General features: G+C 42.8%; 1 protein-coding gene across 1 annotated transcript in view; it reads right to left on the reverse strand.

Moving 5' to 3' along the window:
• Positions 1 to 314: 314 nt before the first annotated feature.
• The window catches only part of CAPN6 (calpain 6), a 53,217-nt gene continuing 28,339 nt past the window's right edge, over positions 315 to 25,192 (reverse strand). The window contains exons 2-12 of the mRNA XM_009889302.1: positions 24,349 to 24,480; positions 23,666 to 23,874; positions 23,075 to 23,267; positions 19,123 to 19,316; positions 17,368 to 17,445; positions 15,975 to 16,170; positions 12,648 to 12,770; positions 10,787 to 10,989; positions 10,025 to 10,146; positions 2,197 to 2,333; positions 315 to 629 (exon numbers count right to left, since the gene is read on the reverse strand). Coding sequence (XP_009887604.1) covers positions 447 to 629; positions 2,197 to 2,333; positions 10,025 to 10,146; positions 10,787 to 10,989; positions 12,648 to 12,770; positions 15,975 to 16,170; positions 17,368 to 17,445; positions 19,123 to 19,316; positions 23,075 to 23,267; positions 23,666 to 23,874; positions 24,349 to 24,480 — 1,770 coding nt within the window. The 3' untranslated portion in view covers positions 315 to 446. The remainder of the gene's footprint in view (positions 630 to 2,196; positions 2,334 to 10,024; positions 10,147 to 10,786; positions 10,990 to 12,647; positions 12,771 to 15,974; positions 16,171 to 17,367; positions 17,446 to 19,122; positions 19,317 to 23,074; positions 23,268 to 23,665; positions 23,875 to 24,348; positions 24,481 to 25,192) is intronic.

A 25,192-nucleotide genomic window follows, 5' to 3' on the forward strand; every position in this document is an offset into this window, starting at 1 on the left:
TTGCCACCCCACCAACCTGCTGGTACGTGACCATGGCGATGCAGCCATTCCTGCCTGCGGCCAGTCCCACTGCTGAGAACAGATGCCGATGTGCTGAGAACCTGTGAGAAGAGTCACGTGTGCTACCAGCTTATGTGCCAAGAGCTCCTGAAAGATGCTGCTGGGAAAGATGGTCACATCTTCACGAGCTTATCTGCTAACTTTGGCCTCTCTTCTACTGTATTTGCTGTATCGTGAACATATATATGTATAAAAATGTATTTTTCCCTCTTTAAAAGCCTCTCTCCCCATTATCCATGATAATGTGGAGAGTTAGAGGGCTTTTTCTTTTTAAAGCGATTATGATTATGTGCAACCTTTGCTCCCGAGTCATTCACACAGAAAGCACAGACGAGCCCTCCTGCTGCGAGGTGACAGCTCTGTCTGGCTCTGCGGGGCTTTGGTATTCATAGCTCCACGAGGTCATCGCTGGAAAAAACCTTGACGGTGATGTGACCTGGCACCTCGGCTGCTTCTCGGTTGCCTCTCCCTCGGAGCTGCAGAGTCTGCTCTTCTCTGGGGTCACTGGGTGAAGCTGCCAGCACTGCCTGTCCAAGGAACTGGTCACACAAGATGTTGCTGTTCCAGACCTAGAGACAAGGGAGCAGAAACAAACCCAGCTGAAGCAGTGCTTCTCTCACCCTCCACCTGAAAGGGTGGTGCTGGAGTAGGGTCACCCCCGTTAACCCCTCGAAAAAGCAGTGAGGAGGGGGCGTACATCTAAATTTAGCTAATTGTCTAGAGAGCATGTGGGAGATTCTGGATTTGCATGCTCATTTACATACACTATGCAAATAAGGAGCTAAATGCAGCTTTTTGCTTTCTAGGTCACAGCCTGCCTAGAAGAGGAATAAAAATTACCTGTTTGAGCTCATCATCAGTAAAAACCTACGTGCAATCAGCCTGTCTGTGCCACTGCCTGCTTGTGCTCACCTCTGCAGTATCTTCAGCGCTTTGCTCTGACTGTTTGAGCCAGGTCCCCACTGCTAGAGCAAGGGACAGCTGTGGTTCTGGAATCCTTGGACCTGTCCCTCGTCACTACTCAGGATGAGGCTGGGCACGTAGCTAGCAGCGACCGAAATGCTGTTAATAGTGGGTTTTGCTGCTAGGCTCACATGCCAGTCTTTGTTTGGTCTGTGAAGTTTGTTAGTATCAAACGTTCAGTTATTCTGGAAAAGTCAAAGTGTTTGAGCTGCATACTGTAGAGAGATGGGGCAAGATCCCATGTGTAAATTGAATTTTTACTAAGGATTAGGCAATCCTGCACATGCCAAGAACCATGTTCCATCAGCTATTGTATCAGTTCCCTCTAACCCGTAACTACAGTCTGTGGTTTGGGGGATAACACTGCTATCATCTTCCTTCTATTTATAACATTTGTAGAATATACCTATTAGTTCAGAGGAGTACTATGGCACAGGAGTGCTATGCACCAGTACTGCGTTAGGCAGTGAAAAGCCAGAAATATATCTCTTCTTGCAACACAGTGCTATTTCATATAGCTATTCATACAACATAGAATAAAGCCATTTCAATTTCTAGCATTTAAGTGCCACAGTGAATTGACTTACAGATGCATCGGATGATCTCCCTACACTGATGCAGAAGACATAGTCCTCAGTATTTGTCTAACACTAAACAACTGTGTGTATCAAACAAATGCCATTCCACTCTCCCAAAGTTTTCCTGGACTGCCTCATCTAAATACCAAGCTCTGTTTCTCCAGCTAGTGCTGAGGTAGATAGTGTGGTCTAGTTCCCACAGGACTAGAATTCAAGGTACAAATCTTCTTAATAGTAGCCTTAGCCTTGGTTTTATTTCAAACACTGACTCTGGACAACACTTGGCTTTTCTTGGTCTCTGTTTTGTCAGGTACCAGATGAGGCAAAAGGTAATTTTGTGAATTCCTTCAAAGCCTTGGAATGAAACATGCCCTCTGATCCCCAAGCGTCATCAGTTGCTGTTTTATGGAAGAGACCTAGACTAGAGAATCAGTTGAACAGCTCCAGGCACAGCTCAGTAAGGGGAGCAGAGGTTCCCACACTTCTCTCCTGGGTATCAGTCATATGAAGGAAGAGTTAGCACACGTCAAGCCCAGCGATGCTGTTGTGCTCCCCTACCCACCTTTAGCAGCCCACCCTGCGTGGCTTATCTTACCTGGACAATGATAGGACTGTCGGTGTTCTTCCTGTAGAAAATCACTTGTGTGTCAAAGATGGCACTGGTCGTATCATGTTGCACAGAGGAGCGTATGTTTTGGTTCTCACACTTGATAAGCACATAGGGATCTGCTCCTAAAACACAATCAGCAGCACAGCGCTCACCAAATGGCAGCTGAGACCTGCCCACAAACCCAGCGGAAGCAATCCCCCCCTGTGCCTGGCAGAACCGCTGCTACTGAGCACAGGAACAGGGCACCAGAGCACATCACATCCACTGCTAGCTGCCCATCACCAGCAGAGGTGAAATACCTCATTCTTGTAACAACTGGATGCTCAGAGCTGGAAACCAAGTGCCATTTGCTGTGAAAGCAACTCACTCCTAGACTGGGATTGCGATCTTTCCACATTCCCTTGCTGTGCTTCCTCCTGGCTCATCTAACAGAATGTCTTCAAAGCGACACTCTAAGCTCCCCGACGCTGCTTTAGACGTGTGAGCCAAAATGCAGCTCTGCGTATGCCATCTGATATGTAGTTCTGAGCGCCTGGGCCAAAATGGAAGGTAAAAACCATTCATCATCCGCAATTCCTATAGGAACTGCACAGAACTGCTTTTTGATCACTGAATCCACATCTCAGTGCCCACCTTTAGACTGCCTAGCTTGAAGGTGCTGTCTACTGTATTCTGGTATGAGTATTAATGTTAGGAGGTAGTTTTCAAGAAGCACTTTCTCTTCCAGAAAGTATTGTCAAAATGCAAAAGCATTTTGTAGGAGCACACTGGTGACAACGAAGTTTTCTGTGGGAAACTGTCGCAGCAAATCCTCCCCAGTTTCTCATTTCATTCCCATGAACCTGAGACAATTTCTTTGGTTCTATCATTAGGATCGATGTGATTTTAAAGTTTATGTTATCACAACATGTTTTGATCTACTATAGGTCCTAATTAATGTTTAAATTACGCTTAAATCATACGTAACCCACTGCGATTATTCAACATTCTAGAAATGCTTTGTTGCTTTTACACTGAACATTCTTACTTTGTTATAAATGCTGGTATTTTCTGTCCATTCCAATAGGGAACAAGAACCGATTTGGAAACAACTGTCTTCATCCTCAAATAGAATGGACCATTCCACTTGCTAATTAACTTTTAATTAAACACAGGCACTACCATTTTTTTTGTATTTCAACCCAAGTATTTCTATCCATTCCATATGCTGTTAATGACAGCATATCTGTTTTTCCCCACCTTGCTACTTTTTAGACATGGATTTTAAATAAACCCACTGAATGTGTGTAAGTGTAAATCAGACTCATGATCATTTCATACACACATTTTGTCACCATCTACTTGAAAATGCCACCACTGGAATGACAGCCATAAGGCAGCATAATTTTAAGGCAGCTTTTGTTTTTTAACAATTCATACCGGGGACGATTTTCCTCAAACACATCACTCATTTACAGGAACGGATACCAACATCTCACGCAAACAAACCACGTAACAGCTACATCCAAAACAGAAGGAGCTACTTCCACTTACGAGAAACAGATTTTTCCATATGCTGCACTACGATTACACCTGGCCAGACACACGCGCTACGCCTGTTACCCTGACAACATCTCACACTTTCTGTAGCAGGTAGCAGTGTATTGCCTTTTCTGATAGGCAATTACTTTCTGTGTCACTGAATGTGTGGATTTAGCTCTGAGGCATGGGGTGGCACCACGCTGCGTAATCAGCGATGGAAAAGCTCCCCCCCTTTGCAAAGAGCTTTGGAAAATTGATCTGAATAGAATGGGGTCTTGCATGAAATGGTGTCAAGTACTTTGGCCGAAGGCAAAGAGCAAAGCAACATCTGATCATTAACAGTAATTAAGAGATAAAGGGCATAAGAAGGGGCGGGGAAAGGACAGAGCTTGAAGAGGTAACAGGCATATGCGGGACGAGGGAGCTGTTAATGAAGGGACTTGCTAAGTGAAAGGAAAGGAAAGCTAACATTTGAAAGAAACAGATTCAAATTCTCAGAAAGAGCTAGAAAAAAAGAGGCTGGTAGAACATGAAAGGTACCTGCACAGTGTGAGCTCGTGAAGGTGTTACTGAGTGGTCAGTTATATTAGGAGGACTGGCTCTAATTCCCGAACAAAGGAAAGAAATGGGAGAGCTACACCTGTGCGATGAGACAAGGGATGTTCTCAGCTACAGTTGGCCCAGTTCTTTGCAGCTCTGGGCCTGGTTTATTTACAGTACAAAGACAATGCAGAAAGGACTACCAACGTGGAAAAGCAATATCCGAGAATTCGCAATGAGCTGGAGCTGCTACTTTGGCAACTGCTCGGGCAGTGGAAGGAGGACTGGGCTCAGTTCTCAGGCACGCATATGACTCAAGCTATGCCTTGAACACCATACTGCGTGTAAACAACTGTTCCATCTCAGTCCTAAGGCCATGCTGTTGTATTGGGAAGTACAAAAGAACAGTACAAAGGAAAAAGTTGAAATCTGTAAAAGCCAGAAACACTTGAACAGTAATGATATTTCTAAGGCTTAAAGAAATCTATGCACGGTAGTCTAAGGCTACCTTTTTTTTTTTAGAATTGGAACGAGGAGCTAACATCCACATACTTCAGCACTGTACCAAACACAAAAGGCTTTCGAGAAAATGTTCTTGAGAAAAAGTTCTCAGAGACATTCCCGCTCTTCTGCAGCTAGGCCGCTCTTATATGACAGCATATGGAGAGGTACGATGAACTCAGTCACTGGAAAAAGGCATGGGCCAAACAGAGCAGGCACAGTGCTAAGACACAAGCACTGCCTTGGGAATGACAAGAGGTTGTTTTGCCTTTTGCAGTTGAGTCTTTTCTCATGTGATACCTCTTAGCTTCTCCCGCAATACAGATAACAAAAAGGAGTCTTTCCACTGGCATCGCTAAATCCCTCCCCCACCTCTGCTCCATTTTCTCTCTGTTTCCCTTATGCTTTGATTGGCTATTTATCAGCTGCTCTTTGCCTTCTCCTTCCTTCTATTTCTCCCATTGCTCCCAAGGCAACTGTCATGAAAGGTACCAGATACTCTGCTTACCAGGTATGTCATATACCGGGGATCACAATACCTAGTTTAGAAAAGAAGTGGTGAAAGGCCATTAAACATGCAAATTCAATGCGGAATTTCAGTGGGAAGACTTAGAAATGCAAAAGTTGATTTGTTCTCAAAGATAAGCTCTTGGGAATGAGTATGACAGCCAGTAGCAAGAGCAATTTTTAAAACAGACTTGGGAATGAGAGTCGGGAATCTCCGAGCACACAGTGCTTCCTCATCTTGCAAACCTGCCACTGCGCTTGGCTCACAGATAGTTGGATCAACTTCAGAACATGCCAACTCAAGAGAAGCGGCCTATATGCATTCAGAATTGAGTCTGGGCAGCTAGACTCATCCACTATTCTTGACAACAGCAAACGGTCCATTATTTTTTCCAGACAGGACAATGGATCAAAGACAGCAGCAAGGAGGAGCTCTCCAATAAACATTTAAAATAGATATTAAACAACCTTCCGCTGGCAGGGAGCAGGGTTCTGATGACAACCAGCTCATGAAACAGGCCAGGTGTACACTTGCTATGCAATCCTCATTCTCTTCCAGTTTTGTTTAAGTAGTTGCTCAGAAAGTTGGGCTAAACACAGCTCTCAGATGACAGTGATGGGCTTATGTGAAGAACAGTGCATTCAAGTCTAAAACCCCTCTATCCAAGTTATATCAAAAAAAGGTATCTCTGTTCAGGCTGCTCTTACTTTCCACAACTGCATGCTCCAGTGTCAGAGAACAGAGACATCCTGATGTTTTCAGGACAGTTTGTCACAGAGATGTAATGCCGTGGCTCAGTTCTCAGAAGCTTCAGAATTAATCATAACCCTCTCCTTTATCATCAAGTTCTGTCTTCTGTCTATGCTACCAGATAATAGTGACAAACCGGGCAGGAGGCTGTACAAGGGGGAATACAGCTGATGGATCACAGACACTGCGCATAAGAAAAGAAGCATCTTTTGAGAGCTGAGATGCTGCAGATCAGAAGGTGAAGGAGGAGTCGGGAAACACTTGTGAAATGCAGTGGGGCTAATCAGATACAGCAGCTCACACAGAAACAGGTCGCCATCAACCTTTGCACCAGAAAATGAGTAACCTCTATGTGAGGTCCTCTTAGCAGCAGGAAAACACCACCATTTAATCTACCTATTTTCTACTTGAATAAACATATTGACTGTGCCTAACCTGAAAGGAAATCTCTACTTGTCAGTCCCAATGGCAGTTGCTGTGTGGCCTCTTCCCTGGTCTCACAGTACGGATTAGACAGGAAGCTGATGTTGACTTTTAAGTCAAGTTCACATCAAGAAATGCTTCAGGACTGGCAGGTTTGGCTGGTATGTCGGTAACTGTCCATCTGACTTTGAGGTCTAAACTCACTGCTGAGAAAGCTGGTCTTTTTCAAATGCCTGGGTGCTCCTTCTCCTTGAGATAAGCATGGGAACGGGTCCAGGCATGAATCCAGAGAAGCCAGAGAAGAGACCAGAGATGACAAACAGTTGCATTCTTTTGTGGCAGTATTAGGAAACAATCTTAGAATATGGGATATTTAATGTCCCTGGACACATTACTTTCTAGTATACATTTACAATCCAGCCAGACAGCATGCTTCGGGGAATTTCTATAGCCATTATTTAAATCTACCAAAAAATAACCTGAATGTGAGAAACATGTACCATACTCAGCTTTTTATGTTACCAAAAATGGACTCTAGTATCCATCGTGAACTTTGCCAAATTTCCCAGCAAGGTGTCCTTAGAAGGCAGAGTGCCAGTTATGGGCGTTATCCTTGTCATTGCACAGCTTGATTTTATTGTGTACCACAGATGTCAGCAGTGCACATTTGGCTTCATGGGTTTTTTTATTTACACTCACTCCCTACTTCATTTATCTGAAGCTGCTATAAGATGTCAGCAGGTCAAGGGAGGTGATTCTGCCCCTCTACTCTGCTCTGGTGAGACCCCACCTGGAGTACTGCATCCAGCTCTGGAGCCCCAACATAGGAAGGACATGGACCTGTTGGAGTGGGGCCAGAGGAGGACTGGAGCACCTCTCCTATGAGGACAGGCTGAGAGAGTTGGGGTTGTTCAGCCTGGAGAAGAGAAGGCTCCGGGGAGATCTTATAGGTGGCTTCCAGTACGTAAAGGGGGCCTATAGGAAAGCTGGGGAGGGACTTCTTACAATGGCATGTAGTGATAGGATGAGGGGTAATGGCTTTAAACTGGAAGAGAGGAGATTTAGATGAGATAATAGGAAGAAAAATGTCACTTTGAGGGTGGTGAGGCCCCAGAACAGGTTGCCCAGAGAAGCTGTGGAAGCTCCATCCCTGGAAGTGTTTGAGGCCAGGCTGGATGGGGCTTTGAGCAACCTGGTCTGGTGAGAGGTCTCCATGCCCAGGGCAGGGGGGTTGGAACTCGATGATCTTCAAGGTCCCTTTCAACCTAAACCACTCTATGATTCTATGTTTCTATGATTCCATGTGGCATGCTGCAAGACAATCTATGAATGTACTCTGAGCTGGAAATACTTATAGGGAAAAAAAAAAGGGTTAATAAAGAAAGATTCAAACAGGGATTTCACAGCAGGATTCAAGATAATGGGGAAGCTACTGAAGTGAAGTAACTTTGCCCTCCTTCAGCGCCCCCTGAATGGATGAGATTTGGAACTATAGGCTGGAAAGAGACAAAGGCTTTTACTGAAAGCTTTATGGTGATATAAAATTAAAATATTTTAACTTTTTTGGTGAAGTTTTATTCAAAGTCAAACAATAAGATTCATTTAGGTTTTGTGTTCAAAACCCCTTACGTTTTTGATGAATTTAAAAATGTCATGTTGATTCACACAGGGAAATGGAAACACTTCAGAAGAGAATTGACAATGATAGACTGATTTTTTTTCATGATGGATTCAATACTAATTCACAAATAGTATCACTTGACCCAATTCTGCATTTTTTCCGCAGATAAAATAATCAAGCAGAAGGTTTGCTAAGGTTTAAACAGAAAATCTGTGAGTCTATTTCCTATAGAAGTTTTTCCACAATAGGCTACATTTTCAGTTCTGTCAGGGTAATCATCATCCCAACACTGGATGCTGAAACCAAAGTGGAAGAAGGTGCTTCAACTTAACCTTACCATGTGTGGTAGTACTCGGTCCAAAAGGTATTTGGGCTATGCTGTAGTTAGAATATGTATTCCACATTGGTTTTAAGTCCTATTTGTGTATTCCTGAGGGTCTGTGTCACAATGCACCAAATCCCACATCGCTCTCTGAGCTGAAGCCTGGTCTTTGGCATCTGCAGGCAATTGTTTTTCATGATCTTCTCAAGGCTGTAATTGTGCTAAGGATTGTGAAATGCTAGGGGTGGAGAATTGGCTTTTATTGCTTTACTGCAGGGTATGTTAGAGAAGAATGTTTAAGGAATTTTAAAAGCAAAAAAAACCCCAACCCACCCTTAAAAATGAAAATGTCCTTCACAGGGCAAGAACAAGAATATGCTGCCTCGTTTCAATGCACTGCTCCGCTGTTCTTGTCACATGTAGCCCCTTCGGTCTCACCCATCCATCCTGCCTTGCTGAGAAGGTGGAGCCATACCACTTATTTGACTGAGGCATTTGTGGCTCCTCTTTTTCAAGAAAAATTAACAGAATCAATTTTCTATGTCTCTTCTCTCCAACATTGCTGTCCCCTGAAGAGACAACCAGACTTAACAGAAAGTGGCTTTCACAGTGAAAAGTACATTTAGTCACCCCTCAGAGGGTGCCAGGAATAACTATGAAAAAGGGACTGGAATAAAATTGTAGCCAGCTGGTGGGAGAAATTTTACAGCTGCTTTGTGAGACTGAACATGAACTGTACTACAGGTCTGTCTATGCCTGTCTAATGCCTTCTCTACCACAAGAAGTTAATGCAACTGAGTTCCACATATTAAAGTGAAGAGAGACGAAGAGTTATCTGGAGCAGACACAGCACATGTTTCAGGAACCTCTTTAGTTTCCTGTTCCAATTTCCCCGTAGTAGCCCGCTCCTATGCTTTCTCCCCACCAACCGCTTAGTGCTAGATGTGTCTACCTTTTTCTATTGCACTGGTCATGGAAAACAAAAGCTGACAGACAGAGAGTAGGAGTAGAAAATGAGGAAGAAAATGGCAACTGGACAAGTCTCCTAATTAACTGTCAACATCAGATGCCAGAAAGACATTTTAGTGTCCTTCAGGACACTTCCTTTAACATGTACATACAGACTCCTGTACAAGTCATTTAACCTCTCCCTGTCTGAGTTTACCCAGCTGAAAATGGTTGTTTGAAAACCATAATTTCCTCCCTGAAGTGCCATTAAGCTTGTGGTAATGAATAACAAAGTGCTCTGAAGGTCATGAATGACATTGCTGAGGTGTAATACACTACACAAGTCTGTGCGAGTCAGCTGTCTCCCTGGATACTTTCCATATAGAAAACACATAACCCTGAAAGGTGAATTTCTTACTAATCCCCACAAAAGCTGCTCACAAGGGTCCGGCTACTACCGCCCATCTGGACCAGCATAGATGACACATAACTCTTGCTGTTTTGCATCATCTTATTCATCTGATCTCCCATTTTAAGCAGATTTTACAACATGCTGAAAAAAAATCCCATAAATTTTCAGTTTGTTTGGATAATTTCTGAGTGCTTACATATCAACTCAGATCATCTTCAGAGGACTGAAGAAGCCCCTTCCACTTTTCCAGGCTCACTTTACACTTACCGCCTGATCTGTCTTGCCTCTGTAAACCTTCTGCAGAGTGAATTTTTATTTGGGTGACTCTGCGTGGATAGCCACAAAGAAGACTCCAACATGTCATTTTAGGCTTATCTGCCTTCAGCTCCCTGAAAAATCATGGGAAAAGCAATTGAAGCAATGAATATCAAGCAAACAATGAATGGCTGTGGAAATTTGGCATTTTCAGAACATGAGATTTGTACTCTTTCCTCATCGACCATTTTGGAAATTTGTGGTACAGAAATGACAGACTTAAACAGAATCAGAGCAAAGCGAAGTAAACAAAATTTGGGGTATCTTTCACATGGCAGCAAAAGTGGCGGAAAAAAACCCCTTACTTCATGCAAAATAGTATCAAAGCAAGAAAAAAATATCACCAGGCCTGATTTCATGAAACACTGGTTTTGCCCTCACAGACAACCACTGGTTTCAAAGGAGATGGTTAAAGAAATAAACAGTATCAGCTGTAACTGCAAGCACCAGTGCTCAGTGTTCTGATCTAGAACTGGAGGCAACTACAAAAGCCAAACTAAATTGTCCACTAGATTCCCAAGTAAAACTGTCCTGATCATGCAAAAATCCCAGTGAGCCATCTGGAGATTCTTGGAGGTGACCCTGACCATCTTGAGGACCTGGTTCTGGAGCGATATGAGCTAGTTAGTCAGGAATATTTGAGGCAACCATTTCCAAGCAGGTTCAGCCAGTGTGGGCAAGGGAAGATCTCATGTAGCTGTGAGTACAACTTACCTGAGTTTAGATGGCACATCCGTGAAGAGTCTCAGGATAAACTTTGTAATGATGCCAGGATGATATGTAGTTGGGATAAGGATGTAACGGCCTTGCTTAAGGATCCTCTTCAAGAACACAGTGCGTGTGTTGATATAGAGAGATGTGGCCACTCTCTCCTGCACGGTCAGCTTGTGTAGTCGATATCTTCTGTTATCCTCCACCTACAGCCACAGAGCAGTACAGGGGTTAACGCAAGGTGGGATATCAGAGCTAACAGGCAGGATTTTCCCTGCACGTCACACAGCCATTCATGGGCAGAAAAGACAATGTGCAATAAAGGCAAATGATCTGGCAAATGGTTTGTCACCCACTGAAGCTGTGGCAGAGACAGTCCTGACGGGCAACCCAGTGTTCCAAGCGCTAGCCCACACAGGCATCCAAGCAGTGCTGTTCTGCACTTCACAGGTTGGGATTGGCAAAGAGGTGCATCCATTAAAAGAGACATCACACTACTGTAGACTTTTGAATACTTTCAGAGATGCATGCAGACTCCAAGGACTCCACCTGCTGAGCTACGCTGCCATCTTAGATGAGGCTGAGATTCATCTGCCTCCTTTCTCAAGCATGTAGAGAGAGCATTCCAGGCTCTCAATCCAGATGCACACAGCTGTATTTTCATTGCCCTTTCCTGAACGCAAAGGCCACAGAATAACCATTTATGTTTTGTTCTATGCCTTGCAGCTGTGCTTAACTATTAGCATCTCCTTCAGGGAACTGATATTTGTCACAGCACAGTTAAAATATAAACCTATTTCTTAAGCAGTCCTGGAGGCAAAGACAGCCCTACATTCTTTTCTCTTTTGTCTTTGGATAATTTAGGCCATGGTTTTCCAAAGGTCTTTAGGCATGATAATGAGCCTGGTGGGTTACAACACTTCTGAAATAGAAAAATTATTGGTCAGAAATAAAGATAGAGGACTGATACTTTTCTGAAGGTGTGATTTTCTTTTCCAAGCCTTTCCAAATTAGATACAGAGGCATGAACATGGCAAGGTAAATTATATTACTTTCTGTAATGATGCTTTTCAATATACGTGGTTAACAGGTGACTGTCAAATGAATGGCTGTGATGCAGATGTCAGCACCTCTAACTGACTGTTAAAAGTCGACTATTTTTTAGGGTATACACTAGGGGTATTTTAGGGTATAGGGCCACAGACTCAGTGTAGTCCCATTAGCTATAGCAACAGATAATAAGATAATCCTGATCCTCAGTGAAAAAAGCAGATGCATAGATGTTTCTTTGCTTTCCTCCTTTCAGTTCGTATGCTTTCATTTTAGTCAGTTTGCCCTGGGAATGGAATTAAATTACTGTTTGGCATCTCTTTGGTTCCTTTTCACATATGCTCATTTCCTACTCACTACTCCAGTTTTTGAAAACACTCTTGACTCCTTTTTCTAAGTGGCAAAAGAAAAACTGCAGACTTTTCAAACTCATTCACTTGGCTGTATTTGCTGATGAAACGGAGGCGGGAGCCTCTGGTGAGGAGAAAAAAAACTTCCATGTTTCAAGCGTGTGTATTTTTTTGTCTTTCTCTTCAAAGCTTGGGGTAGGAAAAGCACTTAAAATTCTTTCACAATAGGGAAAAACGACGTATGTTCCTTTAGTTCAAATAGAGGTTGAATTGAACTAAATTCAGTTTAGTTCAAACAGTCTGTCTATCGTCAGCTCTGCTGACTGACTGCAGTACACGTGCAAAGCTCAGGTTGAGAGGAGAGCCAGACTCCACCGTGATAATCATGCCTCTATCTGCCAAAGATCTCATTGACAGGATGAGGCAGAACAAAGTCTGAACTGGGAGCGCAAATGGCTGCCCACCTTGAGTATTTCAAAGCCAATTGGGATGCTGTCTCCTTTCCCTTCTTTCTTGTATTTGCGGCGATCCTCCTGTTGTAACGAGACCAACACTTTGTCCTCTGTCTTCTTAACATCAAAGATGTACTAATAGAAGAGAGAAGAGGACAAACTGTTAGAATGCCTCAGGATGCTGAGGATAAAGCCATCACCAAGGAAATATATGCATACAAAGGTGGCACATGAAAACACATTTGGGGGTGGGAGGAGAGTTCTCCATATAACAGACATTCCCAGCAATTCACAGCTGAAAATTAATGCTAATAATAAGGATCTTTAAACCGAGACACCGAGACAGGTAATTCACATAAAGGACAGTGTGAGACAGTACTACAAAATAACTGTTGAGGCAGCAGAAGAGAACATCTCCTCTGAAAGCAAAAGTCAGAAGATTAAGTTTTCTTTAGATATATATAAATCAGGAATGAGATAAAAAAAATTAAACCAGTAGACTCCAGGTGGGGTCTTTGATAATTTTTTATTCTTCTTTTAACTTGAATATCTAAACAGGGCCTGTAAATTTCAAGCATCTTTACACAGGACTTACAAATGAAGGAATCTTCCAAATCTTGGTTAAAAAAACCCCAATACCCACAACTTTGTTCCACACCTACAATTTCTATTTAATATAAGAATGACAGGAATGCTAATTTTGGACTTTCTCAGTTTTCCTGAAAGTCTTAGGAATACCCAGTAAAAAGGGCTAAGAAGGACTCCTGCATCTTTAACATGTAAATCTTTTATCCAAACTGTTTAAAGTAAACTTGAATCAACTGGGTTTAAGACCAATCAAAAGTAATTATTTCAAGTTTAGGCAGCAGTTCCCATCTCAATAAATCAGACTTGAATTGCTTACATTATTAAGTATCACTACCAGACCAGTTCACAAGTAGGTATGTACTCTTTCAGTAGACAAAAACGGTCAGATAGGTGTTTCTTTATACAACAAAGAAATAAACATTCAAATTCTTTCATTATTAGAGACTTCTTTAAATTTTGTTTCTTTCTTGCATACAGAGGGCAAATCTGAGTTGTCAGAACCAGTAGAGGGGAAGAGGATACTATTTATGCCAAGTTTAGACAGATGTATTCTTCCATCTTTAAAGACCTTTCGATGTGAAGCAAACAAATAAAAGCATAAAGCTGCAGCAGTGCACAGCTGGGTACTATGTGCACCACACGTTCTGATTTAAGCTGAAATTCTCTGACAGCATGGAGAGAAATATCATCAGTGGTTCAATTCCTCCCTCCTTGCTCCCTCCTCCAAGAGCTGCTGAAAAGCAAATCCTCATTGAGCTTTGCTCTGAGGTAGATACTGACATTGCCTTGGTTACTGTAATGACTTCACATCTCTCTGTGGTCGGAGCTCTGCAGAATAAGGCACCATCCCATTTCTCCTCCCTGATCCTCGCCGTCTCAGGCAGTGTTACACCCACATGGAGGAAACACCAACCTCCAGCAGAGTTGGCTGAATCACAGCAGCATTGGAAAGAAAATCAATACCTTCCCAAGCCTCTGGGCTTCATTAGTTGTTCACGGTATTTACAGTCCAGATTGACCTCCTACAGAACTACTGCTTGCTATTCTGGGCTGGCTGGTTTTTGGTACAAATTCAATGCTTCTTTGTGCTCTTATTTGTGTGCTATATCAACATTGTGGCAGAGAAAACACAGGATCCTGAAGAGAGTCCTAGGGGTTGTAAAGTGCCTCTGCAGGGAGAATTTAAAAAGCAAGATATAAAAATGCAGCAACACCTAGAAAGGCACATTTTAATTCTTGTCCCTGTTGCACGATATGCAGTGTTACCTTGTCAGATAGCCTAGAGTGTTCCAGGGCAAATGGAGGTGTTGAAGGGGAATTGTAAGAGTGCAAGAGAGCTCTCTTGGTCTGATGAGAGGTACGCAACTGTGATGATCTTTGATCTGATGACATTTCAGCTGTCCTAATGGGTAACAATCTGGAAATCGGCAGGGGACTGCAGGAATACATTTATACTTGGCTTAAATTCCCTTGTTTCAAAGAGACTGGAAGTGCCACAATCCCTTTCTGTACAGATAAATTTCACAGGAGGCCTCAGTGTCAGGCATTTCACTCAGGGAGAACAGACAGAGATTATCTTTAGACTATGGTAGTATGTGCCACAGTAATTTATAATGGCCCTAAGCTAACATAAATGTGTTCCAGTGCTGCTATTAAGAGCCTTTTAATCAACTAGCCTAGAGATAACGCTGGAATAAAAAGAACTTCCATTGCATCAGGCACTGCACTCAACCGTAACGTGTATATTTTGTTCTCTGTTGCAGCTAAACACTTACAAATGAGACCTAGACAAGCACTTGGAATACATCCAGAATCACACAGGGGAATATCTGAATAAAATCACCCTCTGGAAATGAGGCACTGAGAGAAGACAGAGCAATGAAGAACTGCCTCTCCATCTACACCTATATGACAGGATGAGCTGGGAGTTTGAGCTTCGCTTCTAGTCTGAACAGCAAAGGCTGCACTTCTCCAATATCCTGCTATGAAAATGGGGGGGTGTGGACAGAAAGCTCCCATGCAAGTGCAGAGAAGCAGACACAAGAACATCCTTAATTAACCTAAAGTACGTGGTGAATTACAGAAGAACAGAAAGTTCAATTTTCAAAGTCATAACTAAAGCAGTAAGTGCCCACATCTCATTGACAGTAATGGAAGTTTTATGCCTAAATTTGTATGCACTGGGATGAAAACGTACAACGCTGAGAAGAGCAGGAAGATGAGAAATGGAGTAAGAATGAATGAACAGAAAAAGTGAATAGCTTGCAAGTTACCAGGTAGGATGAGACAAGGAAAATTTTATAATGCTGATGATGGTGAGCTTGGAGAAGAGACTAGGTACTTTAAGAATCTTAGATGAATGTAAAAGGATACTGACTAAATACAGTGGACCAAATCCTCAGGCTGTTTAAAGGTGTTAAGCGAATGGAGTTCTGTCATTAGAAAATCAGACTTGCTGCCTTTCTACAACTGGGAAACTGAAAGAAGTCCAGGCAGGACTTCAGTAATCCTGATGTGTCTGACTCATCAGCCCCGAACATGATCAGTCCTAAACAAGTATCTAAACTCTTCTGAGAGATTTCACAGAAATCACTGAAACAGGCAGTGAACCAGCATACCTCCAGAGGACAGACACTGGCAATGAGATTTCTGTCAAGTAGTCACTGCCAACTCCCAAATAGGGTGGACACTTCAGAAGCCCTACCCAAAGTGGATACAATTCAATACCTCACAAAATACAGGGATTCCCACCTGGGGATTCTGCAGGAAGGTCTCTTTGTTATCAAAGCATCCACCAGAACGATTTAGCAGGGGCTCTGAATTCTTTGCCCAAGACCCATGCATCATTTTCTTCTCCCAGGTCTTGTGGATACTGAAGTAGGAGGTATTCACAATCCGGCAGATGTCCACATCAGTGAAATTCTTACACCAGTCCTCAAACGTCATCCTGTTCCATGGGACACCAGGAAAGTCATGGTTTATTTAAAAATAAACAGTGATAGTCACGCAAAGAGCCAAAATAACACACAAACTCTTCCAGTAATTTAAGCAGAGGCATTGCTCAGCTGTCCAGAGGACAAACTGATTCACTGGAAAGCTCTCCATGTGGAAATACTTGTGAAGCGACAATCACACTATGTTAAAACTTAATTTAGAGAAATACCAGCTCAGTGTGGTATTTGTTCACATCAGTTCTGGATTTGTTCAGTTGCAGCACCTAAACCCAAAGGGTAGGTTGTATCTACCAGGCTATATTTGATAACATGTATTTTGCAAAGGCAAAAGAGATTACTTGCAAATAAAGTACTATCCAGTCTTCTTTACGCTGATTCTTATCGTTACATCTGTCCCCGAGCATGACTCAGACCTCTCTACTCTGGACATAGCTTTTATTTAGCACCATCTTAGCGCTATAACCTGTGCCTGCTAAAGATTGTCGAGCAGTAAAAATACGTTCATCCCCTCTAACACCTGGGAATCTCTGAACTACCATCATGTCCCGGCTTATTAATGGCCCAGAACCAAACCCTACAGCTGGCTTCCAGTTGCTAGTTCTGACAAAGCCAAGCAAACACGGGACTTTTCATACTGAGCCCTACCGGCACACTTGATGCAATATTGAACTACTGAAGAAGTTGCTGGACTGCCTTGGTGTATCATTAGAGTTCTACAGATTCTGTAGAGAATGAACACTTCTTGTGCCCATGCTGGAAAAGACAACAAATATAAAAATCCATTGGCTGCAATTGTATTTACAGATACCTCAGCCATGCTTGACCCAGAAATCCTACAGATAGGCACAGCAGTCAGTAAACAGGATTGACAGTGTGTTCAATATTTGGCATTCTGTAATGTAAATCAGTACGTGTGTTGTCTTGGATTCCGAGTGAACGTCCTAAATATAGGGAACAGATTTTGAGGGTGTTTGAAACTTATATTTACCAAGAGCTACTAATTTTGTTCTACTAATTTTTAATCAATTTTTTCTGTTCTTTTTTGTTTCTGTCTGAAACAGACCTTGTGCCAGGACTGGATAATCTTATGCATTTGGGGAAGATGTTTTCGAAGCTGTTAAATAGCAGAATTAATGACAATTACACGACATAGCCAGTATCTCCAAACCCTTCACGTGACTCCCACTCACCAGAACTCTCCATCATTCTCAAGAGTGAGTCCCAAGCTCTTACGTTCTGAATTGCTGACTTTCTTCCACTCCTCAGAGCTAAAAGGAGAAAAAAAAAAAAAAGAGGAAAAAAAAGAACAACAAGGATGATTAATAAATTAAATACTTGTTATAAAGGTAACATGGGAGTACTGAAAGGACAGATGATAGTCAGGAAGAAAGTGTGGGGCTTACAGGAGGAGTTTTAAAACCTTAATTGATTTGAAAGCTACTAGAAAAGAAAGAGATGAGTGGGAAATTGGCACAACTGGAGCGGAACCTTATTGATTTCCTTTGTCACATGCTCCCTTAGGACACTTAAACAGCTGGTTTGGAAGGTCATATGAGATTGTTTCCATTCCCTGAAGGCTGTTCAAAAGAAACCTGGTTTTCCTCCTCAGAAGCTTATTGAACACTTTACTTAGACCACAGGATTCTCTCTGTCTTTCAATCTGAGAATTGATTGACAGGCCTGAGGTCTGAGATTTCCCCAGAGAGCCTTTGAGAAGAAACTGCTCCAGCACGAGCCTGGTGTCCAGTTTCCAGAGTAACGCTACACTGCATAGACACTTCATTGCCTGCATTAGCATGTAACTTATGTGCTCTGCACTGTCCCCTGGAGGCACCTGCCTCTTTCCACTGACTGCAGGGGAGCACAGGATGCTAAATGCAAGCAGTCCAATGCTTAAATCAGACAACGTGATAGAAGACAGAATGACCCCCTTCCCTAATGCGTTACATTAGACAAACAGAGCCGCAATTCCTCACTCCCTTTCCAAAAGTACGTGGAGGGTAAAGTTGAAGGTGGTTGGCAGGAGGGAAGGAAGGTTGCTTGACATTTTCTTAACCTATTTGGAAATTCTCAATTTAATTCTGTTAGGCCAAAAACCATAGCCCAACCTCAGTCCTCAGTGCTTCCACTGGAATGAGTGGCAGCTGTGCCAAGACAAGGGCCAGTGGGGAACCACAAGGGCTTAAGTTAAACAAGACACAGTAGCTCTTCTCCACATTCTTTGCATTTCACCTGAACCAAACTCCTTGAAAGTAATAGATATTTGCTTGCTAAAGTATGGAAGATAAGAACTTAACGTGCTGTTGTTAAGACCATTACATTATTAAACGCTAACAGTGGCTGGTAAGCACAGTGTTGAACTATAACATCCTAGTTAAATGTATTTCATGTGTAAATTGCCAGTGATGGAATATATCCCCTCCAGCAATCATTTCTGTCTCTGTAGGGGTGCCTGCTAAGCTCATGGCCCACATTACAATTCATTAGAAAATAATTCAAGGAATCACAAATGTAGCAAATTTAGAGCATTTTTCACCAGACACTTAAACTATCTGAGACTGTAAGACGTACACCATCCCCAGCAGCTAGCAATTACAGATGAGAAACTGAGTCACAGACAAACTCAGTGGTGAAACTGGGAAAAAACCTCATGGTCTTGACTCATCACCTAAATTGTAGACTATATTTCTACTCATGTTCCAGTGCGCCAGAACAATGATGTATACAGTAAAGTAAGGCCCAGGAAGCCATAACCTCATGGCTCCTCCAGGATGTGTTCATTTGCTCAGACAATGCTATACTTGGGAAGAGATGGCACAATGGTTCAGCCATCACTGAGTATTGCAGACTGGTGTTGTGTCTCAACAGTCTTTAACAATGCATCTAACGTCCAGTGGCCCTAATCACGATTTCATTGTTTTTGACACTGGATTTGCAGCACTTACTTGTCGCTCCAGGCACCGTTCCATTCTCTTTTTCCCCAGGGATTCCTCAGCCTGATCATGAACAGCTTTTCTGCCTTGAAAGAGAATATGAGCCTTTCTCCAAGACGCAGCTTCCGAATTGCAGTCACTGCGTAGGCATGGCCAATAACAAGACCCATCTCTGTCTCCGCTTCATTGGTACTGCCAGAGGAAGCCTTTAGCACCAGGAACGACAATTGAAAAAAAGAACTCACATTATTGAGGGACCTGACGGCTATGTGTTCAAGGGGCAGGATGGGGAAGTCCTGTTTTCTTTCACAGAGCTATATGTTCCCTTCCCAAGTGATTTGGCTGCAGGAAAACAACAGCACCAGGGCTCAAAACTAGCGGCTCACTAGTCTGATCTTCTGCATGATAGTGCCAGACAAGTCCTAGCAGACAAAATCCCAGAGCATAGGAGAATACTCCCTGCTACAGCTATTCTGTCTTATACTGGCCTCAGAGAGTTAAAGACTGGGCTGATGGACAACCTTTATCAGCCCTTCCAAAATCTTGTCATCTTTACAAAATGGCTTTTGTGGATATTGATGACTGTGCTCAGACACAGCCCTGTCTGGTGGTGTCCTCAACTGGACACTTCGTAGGGTCTAAGGATTTAGCTGGTGAGTCCAATGCCTGTTTCTATGCTGGGGTCAATTTGATACCCAGGAAGAACTACTGGCAGTGGATAAAAATAGAGGGCACAGGCAAGAAAACTTTCTAGACATTTGTCAAACCTGTCCTGTACCTCACTTGTGACCTGGCAGGCCTCTCTTACATAGCAACTGGCATATCTGCAGGCCTTCTTAGGAACTAGGTTTTCTCCTCATAGACTTCGCATAAGAAGCCTAGTTTCCACCAGTGATGAGGCAGTAACCTGTGCTGCTGGACTACCTAGGCCTGATCAGATGCTGAGCTAAGAATGCATAAAAATCGTCAAGCTCTGAAAAAGACTGCAATTTCATTTAACGCATCCAGATCAAAATCTCCTAAGTACATCTAAAACCATAAAAGCAGCATCATATACAGCTGCTGGAGTTGCTTTGAATGACTGGCCCTTTACAAAGCCAGTACAGTGCTGCTTATAAGCAACACGTACCAGGCAGAAAAGCGGAAAAATTAAATCTCTGCCAGTGCTACAACCCTTCTTCTGGGCCAGAAACACTCCACATGGTCATGCCTCTGGATTCATCACACCCTTGCTGGAGCCAGCATGGGCATCTTTGCACTGCGCCATATTCACTCTCTCTCACTAATATTGGGCTATAACCCATTGGGCCTTAAGACACTTACTTTCTTGGACAGCAAGGAAGGAAGATTTGACTCAGTGCAGATCCCTGTGTGTAAACTTGTGATAAACTAATTAAGAGCTCAATGATAAGCAAGCCTTTGTTCTGGTGAAGAGAGATGGACTTACCAGAGTTAGGAAATGCACATAGTACTTTCTCAGATATTTTTACCCATTTCAAAATTTCTCTGGTCTAAATAGAAAGGGTCCTTCTCCTAAGGCAGGTGTTGCCCTGACACAACAGTGTTCAGTCCCCAAAGATAAGAAATCAGGGGGAAAAAAAAAAGGAGAAGATAAATTTATATCAAATTGGAACTGACAGATGGTCTGGCAACTGCGAGACTTCCACCAAGACCACTTTGCCTTTCCCTGACAACAGCTCCTAAAGAATCAGCTCATGTGTTACCCCAAGACTGGCTGACATTTCCAATGGGTTTGGGCTTTCTCCAATGTAACACTTTCACTTGCATTTTTCACAACTAAAAGCAAACAAGAGTCCTTGACAGCATGGGAGTCTGTAACCTCTCCTGCTGCCTTTGTTATCCCCCAGGCTTTTCTTACCGCTGGGCTGCCTTTCCCACCTCATTCTGAAGACATTTATTTATTTATTTAAATGAGACATTTAAACATCTACTGTCTGTTCCAATTTCTAAATGGTGACGCTCGGGGCTATTTTGTAATCCAAGGAAAACGATGACATATTTGTAAATCAGCAATGAAGCCACTTGAGTATTAAATATTCTATACCTAACAAGCTTCACTGTGTGTATAATATATCTATCAAAAAGTGATAAATGCAGATGAGTCCAGCCAAACCAATAGGAATAGCCTCTGTGTAATCAACGTTTAGAAGCATCTGCGTTTAATTTGACAAGCAGAAATATAATGCCAGGAAGAAGTGAAAACACTACAACTGTCTAATTAATTGCTTATTAAAATACAACTCCCTGTACTTAGCCTATCTCCTCACCAGATCCATGTTAAGAAACTGAACTGCACTAGCATTTTGGAGCAACCTCTCATTCCAGAAAAAATGTTTACAACAATTCACACCAGGAGGTCTGGTCTGCCAGCCTCGTCTGAGCAAACCAGATGGAATTCTTTCTAAATAAAAATTCAGACCTTGTGGAAAAGCTAAAACAAACACCGAAGACCTAGAAGAACTTGTTTCTGAGCGGCTGCCTGATGTTGTGGGGAAAGACAGTTCAGAACTCCTGTTCTATCCCAGCTGAGTTCTCAGGTTCAAGTTCATCTCCCAGAAGGTACCTCATGTTCCTCTTTGGTACCATGGCAGTGGTGTGGGGCAGTGCATGGCCAGGGCCAAACAGATAATGTTCTCAGGCATCTCCAAACATGACTGATTTTCTATTGTTCTATACAACTCCACAACTACCATGATACTCGCAAAGATTTCTGAATGAACCAACACTTGGGGATCCGCCAGTTTACCGTGGATTTAGCACCAATACTACAGGTATGAAATAGTTAAGTGCTACAGTAATATCCTCTTCATTTCACAAATGGGGAAATTACAGCAAAGTGTTTAAGTGATTTAACTAAGTCCATATAAGATTAGCCTTAGCTAAGGTCTTAAATTGGAAGCAGAGGGCATGGGAAGAAGATGCTGAAGTGCACCTCGATGCTAACCCTGCAACTTCTAGAGAATGATCCCTTTTCTGCAGACTGCATTTTAAAAATCATTTAAAAGTAATCTTTTAGGAAATATTCAGGTGCCAGAGCAGTTTGTTAGCCCTCCACATGTGCTAACAGCTTCAGACAAGGTGAGAATTTCAGTGCTAGGCAATCATGGCCTGATGTTGCAGACTTGGATGGAAGGCAAGTGAAGCCTAGCTGTCACTGGTTTCCCTCCTGTGGCGAGGGGCTGTGCAAGGCCCTCGTCTGCCTGTGGTCTGTCAAGTGTATAGCACCCTTTGGGAGCTGCTGCTCATCTGCCTTCTCGCACCTCAAGCGAGCGGATAGAGGTAAAGCTTCCACAGAAGGCAACCCTTTATCACCCCTGGGGAAGCCATCCCCTCTCTACTAAGGGCAGTTCAGGGTCACAGTCTCCTAATGTAGGCACCTGAGTTCGCTGCCTCCCCTTAGCCAGCACAGGCAAGTTTTGCTGGTTAATTCTAACGGGGAGTCTTATTAACAAACAGTACTACCTGAATAACCAAGTGAGCTCAGCCTTTCAGCTCAGCTCCAGTGTTACACTGACGAGATGACTGCATCATCACAACCAAAGTCAAGAAGTCGCAGCAGCTCAGTGCCAGCTGAACTGTTTTCTATAAACAGATTTCCCTAAGAAATAAAGAAATTAAACGCTGCCATCTGGCCTGTAAATTAGGGCATTCTAGGTGGATTAACCTCGGGTCAATACACAACTGTGACCATTCAGAAAGAACAGCATTTCAGATCCCCAGTAAAGTGGCAGCACAAATGGCTTTGTGGTTTTGTGATCGTATTTTGTGGCTCATGGAGTTGTACTTGGCTGACAGCACTGCCAGTTTGCTAGCTTTTTCCATATGAAGCTTTTCCAAAGCATACAAAGGAAGGACATACTCAATATACTTATACTAATAATGGTATTTTTTCCAGATATTTTAAATTCAAACTAACTCTTAAAATCCAGCTCTCTATACATACCGTAATGTAACAGCTGATCAACCCGCCTCTTTTATGCACTTTCAGCAAGTCTTCAAACAGCTTCATCTGCTCAGAAATAATCTCACCATATTTGCCCTGTGCCAAATCAATAGATTCTGCTACTGCTCCAGTGAAATCCACAATTGCATCTGCAGCACTGCCTCCATCTAGGGCTTCATAAGATCCAGCCAGCCTGGAGGTAAAACAGAACGTTCTCAGTCACCAAATGGCTGTTAGAAGTGCTTTAATTTGGCTTGAATGTAGGTAATATACTTGTGTCTCACCAAAGAAAAAACAAACCAGAACAAAACAAAACAAAGCAGCAGATTGCAGATAAACCTTTGCTGGGTTTCTAGGAAAGGAGTGTAATGATCCTTAAGGCTTTGGGCTGCTGAAGTAGAGTGCATTGCACTCATTTATGATTCACCTCCTCCATGCAGATTAAAGGAGGAGTTTTCAATCTTTTTTAGGTTCTCTACTAGCATCAAACCTAAAACTTATGGAAAGTATGATAGAGCTGAAAGACAAAAAGAAACAGATGGATAGCCAGGACAGCACTGAGGACTAAAAGGACAATGAACTAGCTCATACTTCGCATAAGCTTTCTCCAATAATGCACTCCAGAATTCATTTTTCACATTGGAATGGCAGTAGATCAACTTCCCATCCATTGTTGGTAGCAGATCATCAACAACCACTTCTGTCCATTCTCCAAAGCACCAGAAACGGAAACGGAAAATCCCAGCATATTTCTCTGGGTTTTTAGGGTCCCATTCTTGTTCGTTAAAGTCTGGAATCACCTGAAACACCATGCAAGGGAAAGTTCACCAAATGCACTATGTTAAGATTTACTCCAAGGGCAGACTGCGCCGGAGCACACACTGTGCTGGTATTCAGCTTCATGAGCACTTGACCTTAAACAGACGAAGCAGTGTAAAAAGAGGGTGAAGTTGGTACAAAGTCAAATATAGTCCCACTTCAAAGAATCTTTTAGGAAGTTAGAATTCAAATTGATCTGCAGAGAAAGACAAACAGAACCTATTGCACTCTCTGGCTTTGCTGTGTCTCTTCTTTGGTGCTCAATGGGACTGAGGAGCGGGAAGGTCCATAACATGAAAAAAGAACTTGTAAAGAATAGGAAGATTTGAATTCACCAAAATTCCCCACTCATCAGAGGGACATTAGTCCTAGAGGGAAAAACATTGGCTGATAGGCAGGGAAACAACCAAGGTTTATTAGCTTTATTTCATGCACCGAGCACGTTGGTCACCTACCTGCTGCCAGAGGGTCTTCCTCAGAGCCAAGCAAGAGCATGCAGCCACAAACCAGCAGTTCCCCAGGGTACCTTGGTGTAAGTCGTGGGAGCTAATTCCATTCACAAACAGGCGGGGGTCTTCACAGAGGTCCTAACCAAGCAAACCAGAGATTACTGGAGACTTCACTCCAGAAATGATCACAGCATCCTTCCAGCTATTCCTCTCCACACTTGTTCTGCATCACATTCCCATTGAAGCGTGGAGTTTCTGTACCAGGAAGTTCAAAAGCTCTCTGGCACTGAGTGTATTTGAAAGTCAGGGTATACAGGATTATTTGAGTTCTTACAAGTAGATTGTGTTGCCTCATCTAAACACTAGGATTATTTTTTATTTTTTTTTTTTGCCAGAGTTCCTAGTTCTGCCCTCAGCTGAAGGTGATCTTTGACGACTGGAATGAATTCAACATTTGAAAGACTTATTTGGCACTGGGACAGTTAATGAACTGGAAGTAAGTGAAAGGAGAAGGAGAAAGCATTACAAAGAAAGGACTTTGACCCCCCAAAAAAACCCCAAACCCCATCAAGAAAAGCAGTGGGAAATTATGCTACTTACACCAGAACTCTAAGCTCCTCTTCCTTCATTGCCACTCCCTTGGCTGTCATACTGAAAACCCTCCTCCATCAAAAGCACGAGTTACTGCAATGACCCTTGCCACTCAGCACCAAAGACTACACGTCTGTGAAATCCGCCTCTCATTCTCTGGGTCTCATCTTCCTCATTTATCCGGCTTTTATTAGAACCACTCGTTCCTCCTCCCCCATTGCTTTCCTGCCTCCGTCTCTACCTACATGCAGATTCTCAC

This window comes from Charadrius vociferus, unplaced genomic scaffold, assembly GCF_000708025.1.
Source record: "Charadrius vociferus isolate BGI_N301 unplaced genomic scaffold, ASM70802v2 scaffold7, whole genome shotgun sequence".
Lineage (NCBI taxonomy): Eukaryota > Metazoa > Chordata > Aves > Charadriiformes > Charadriidae > Charadrius > Charadrius vociferus.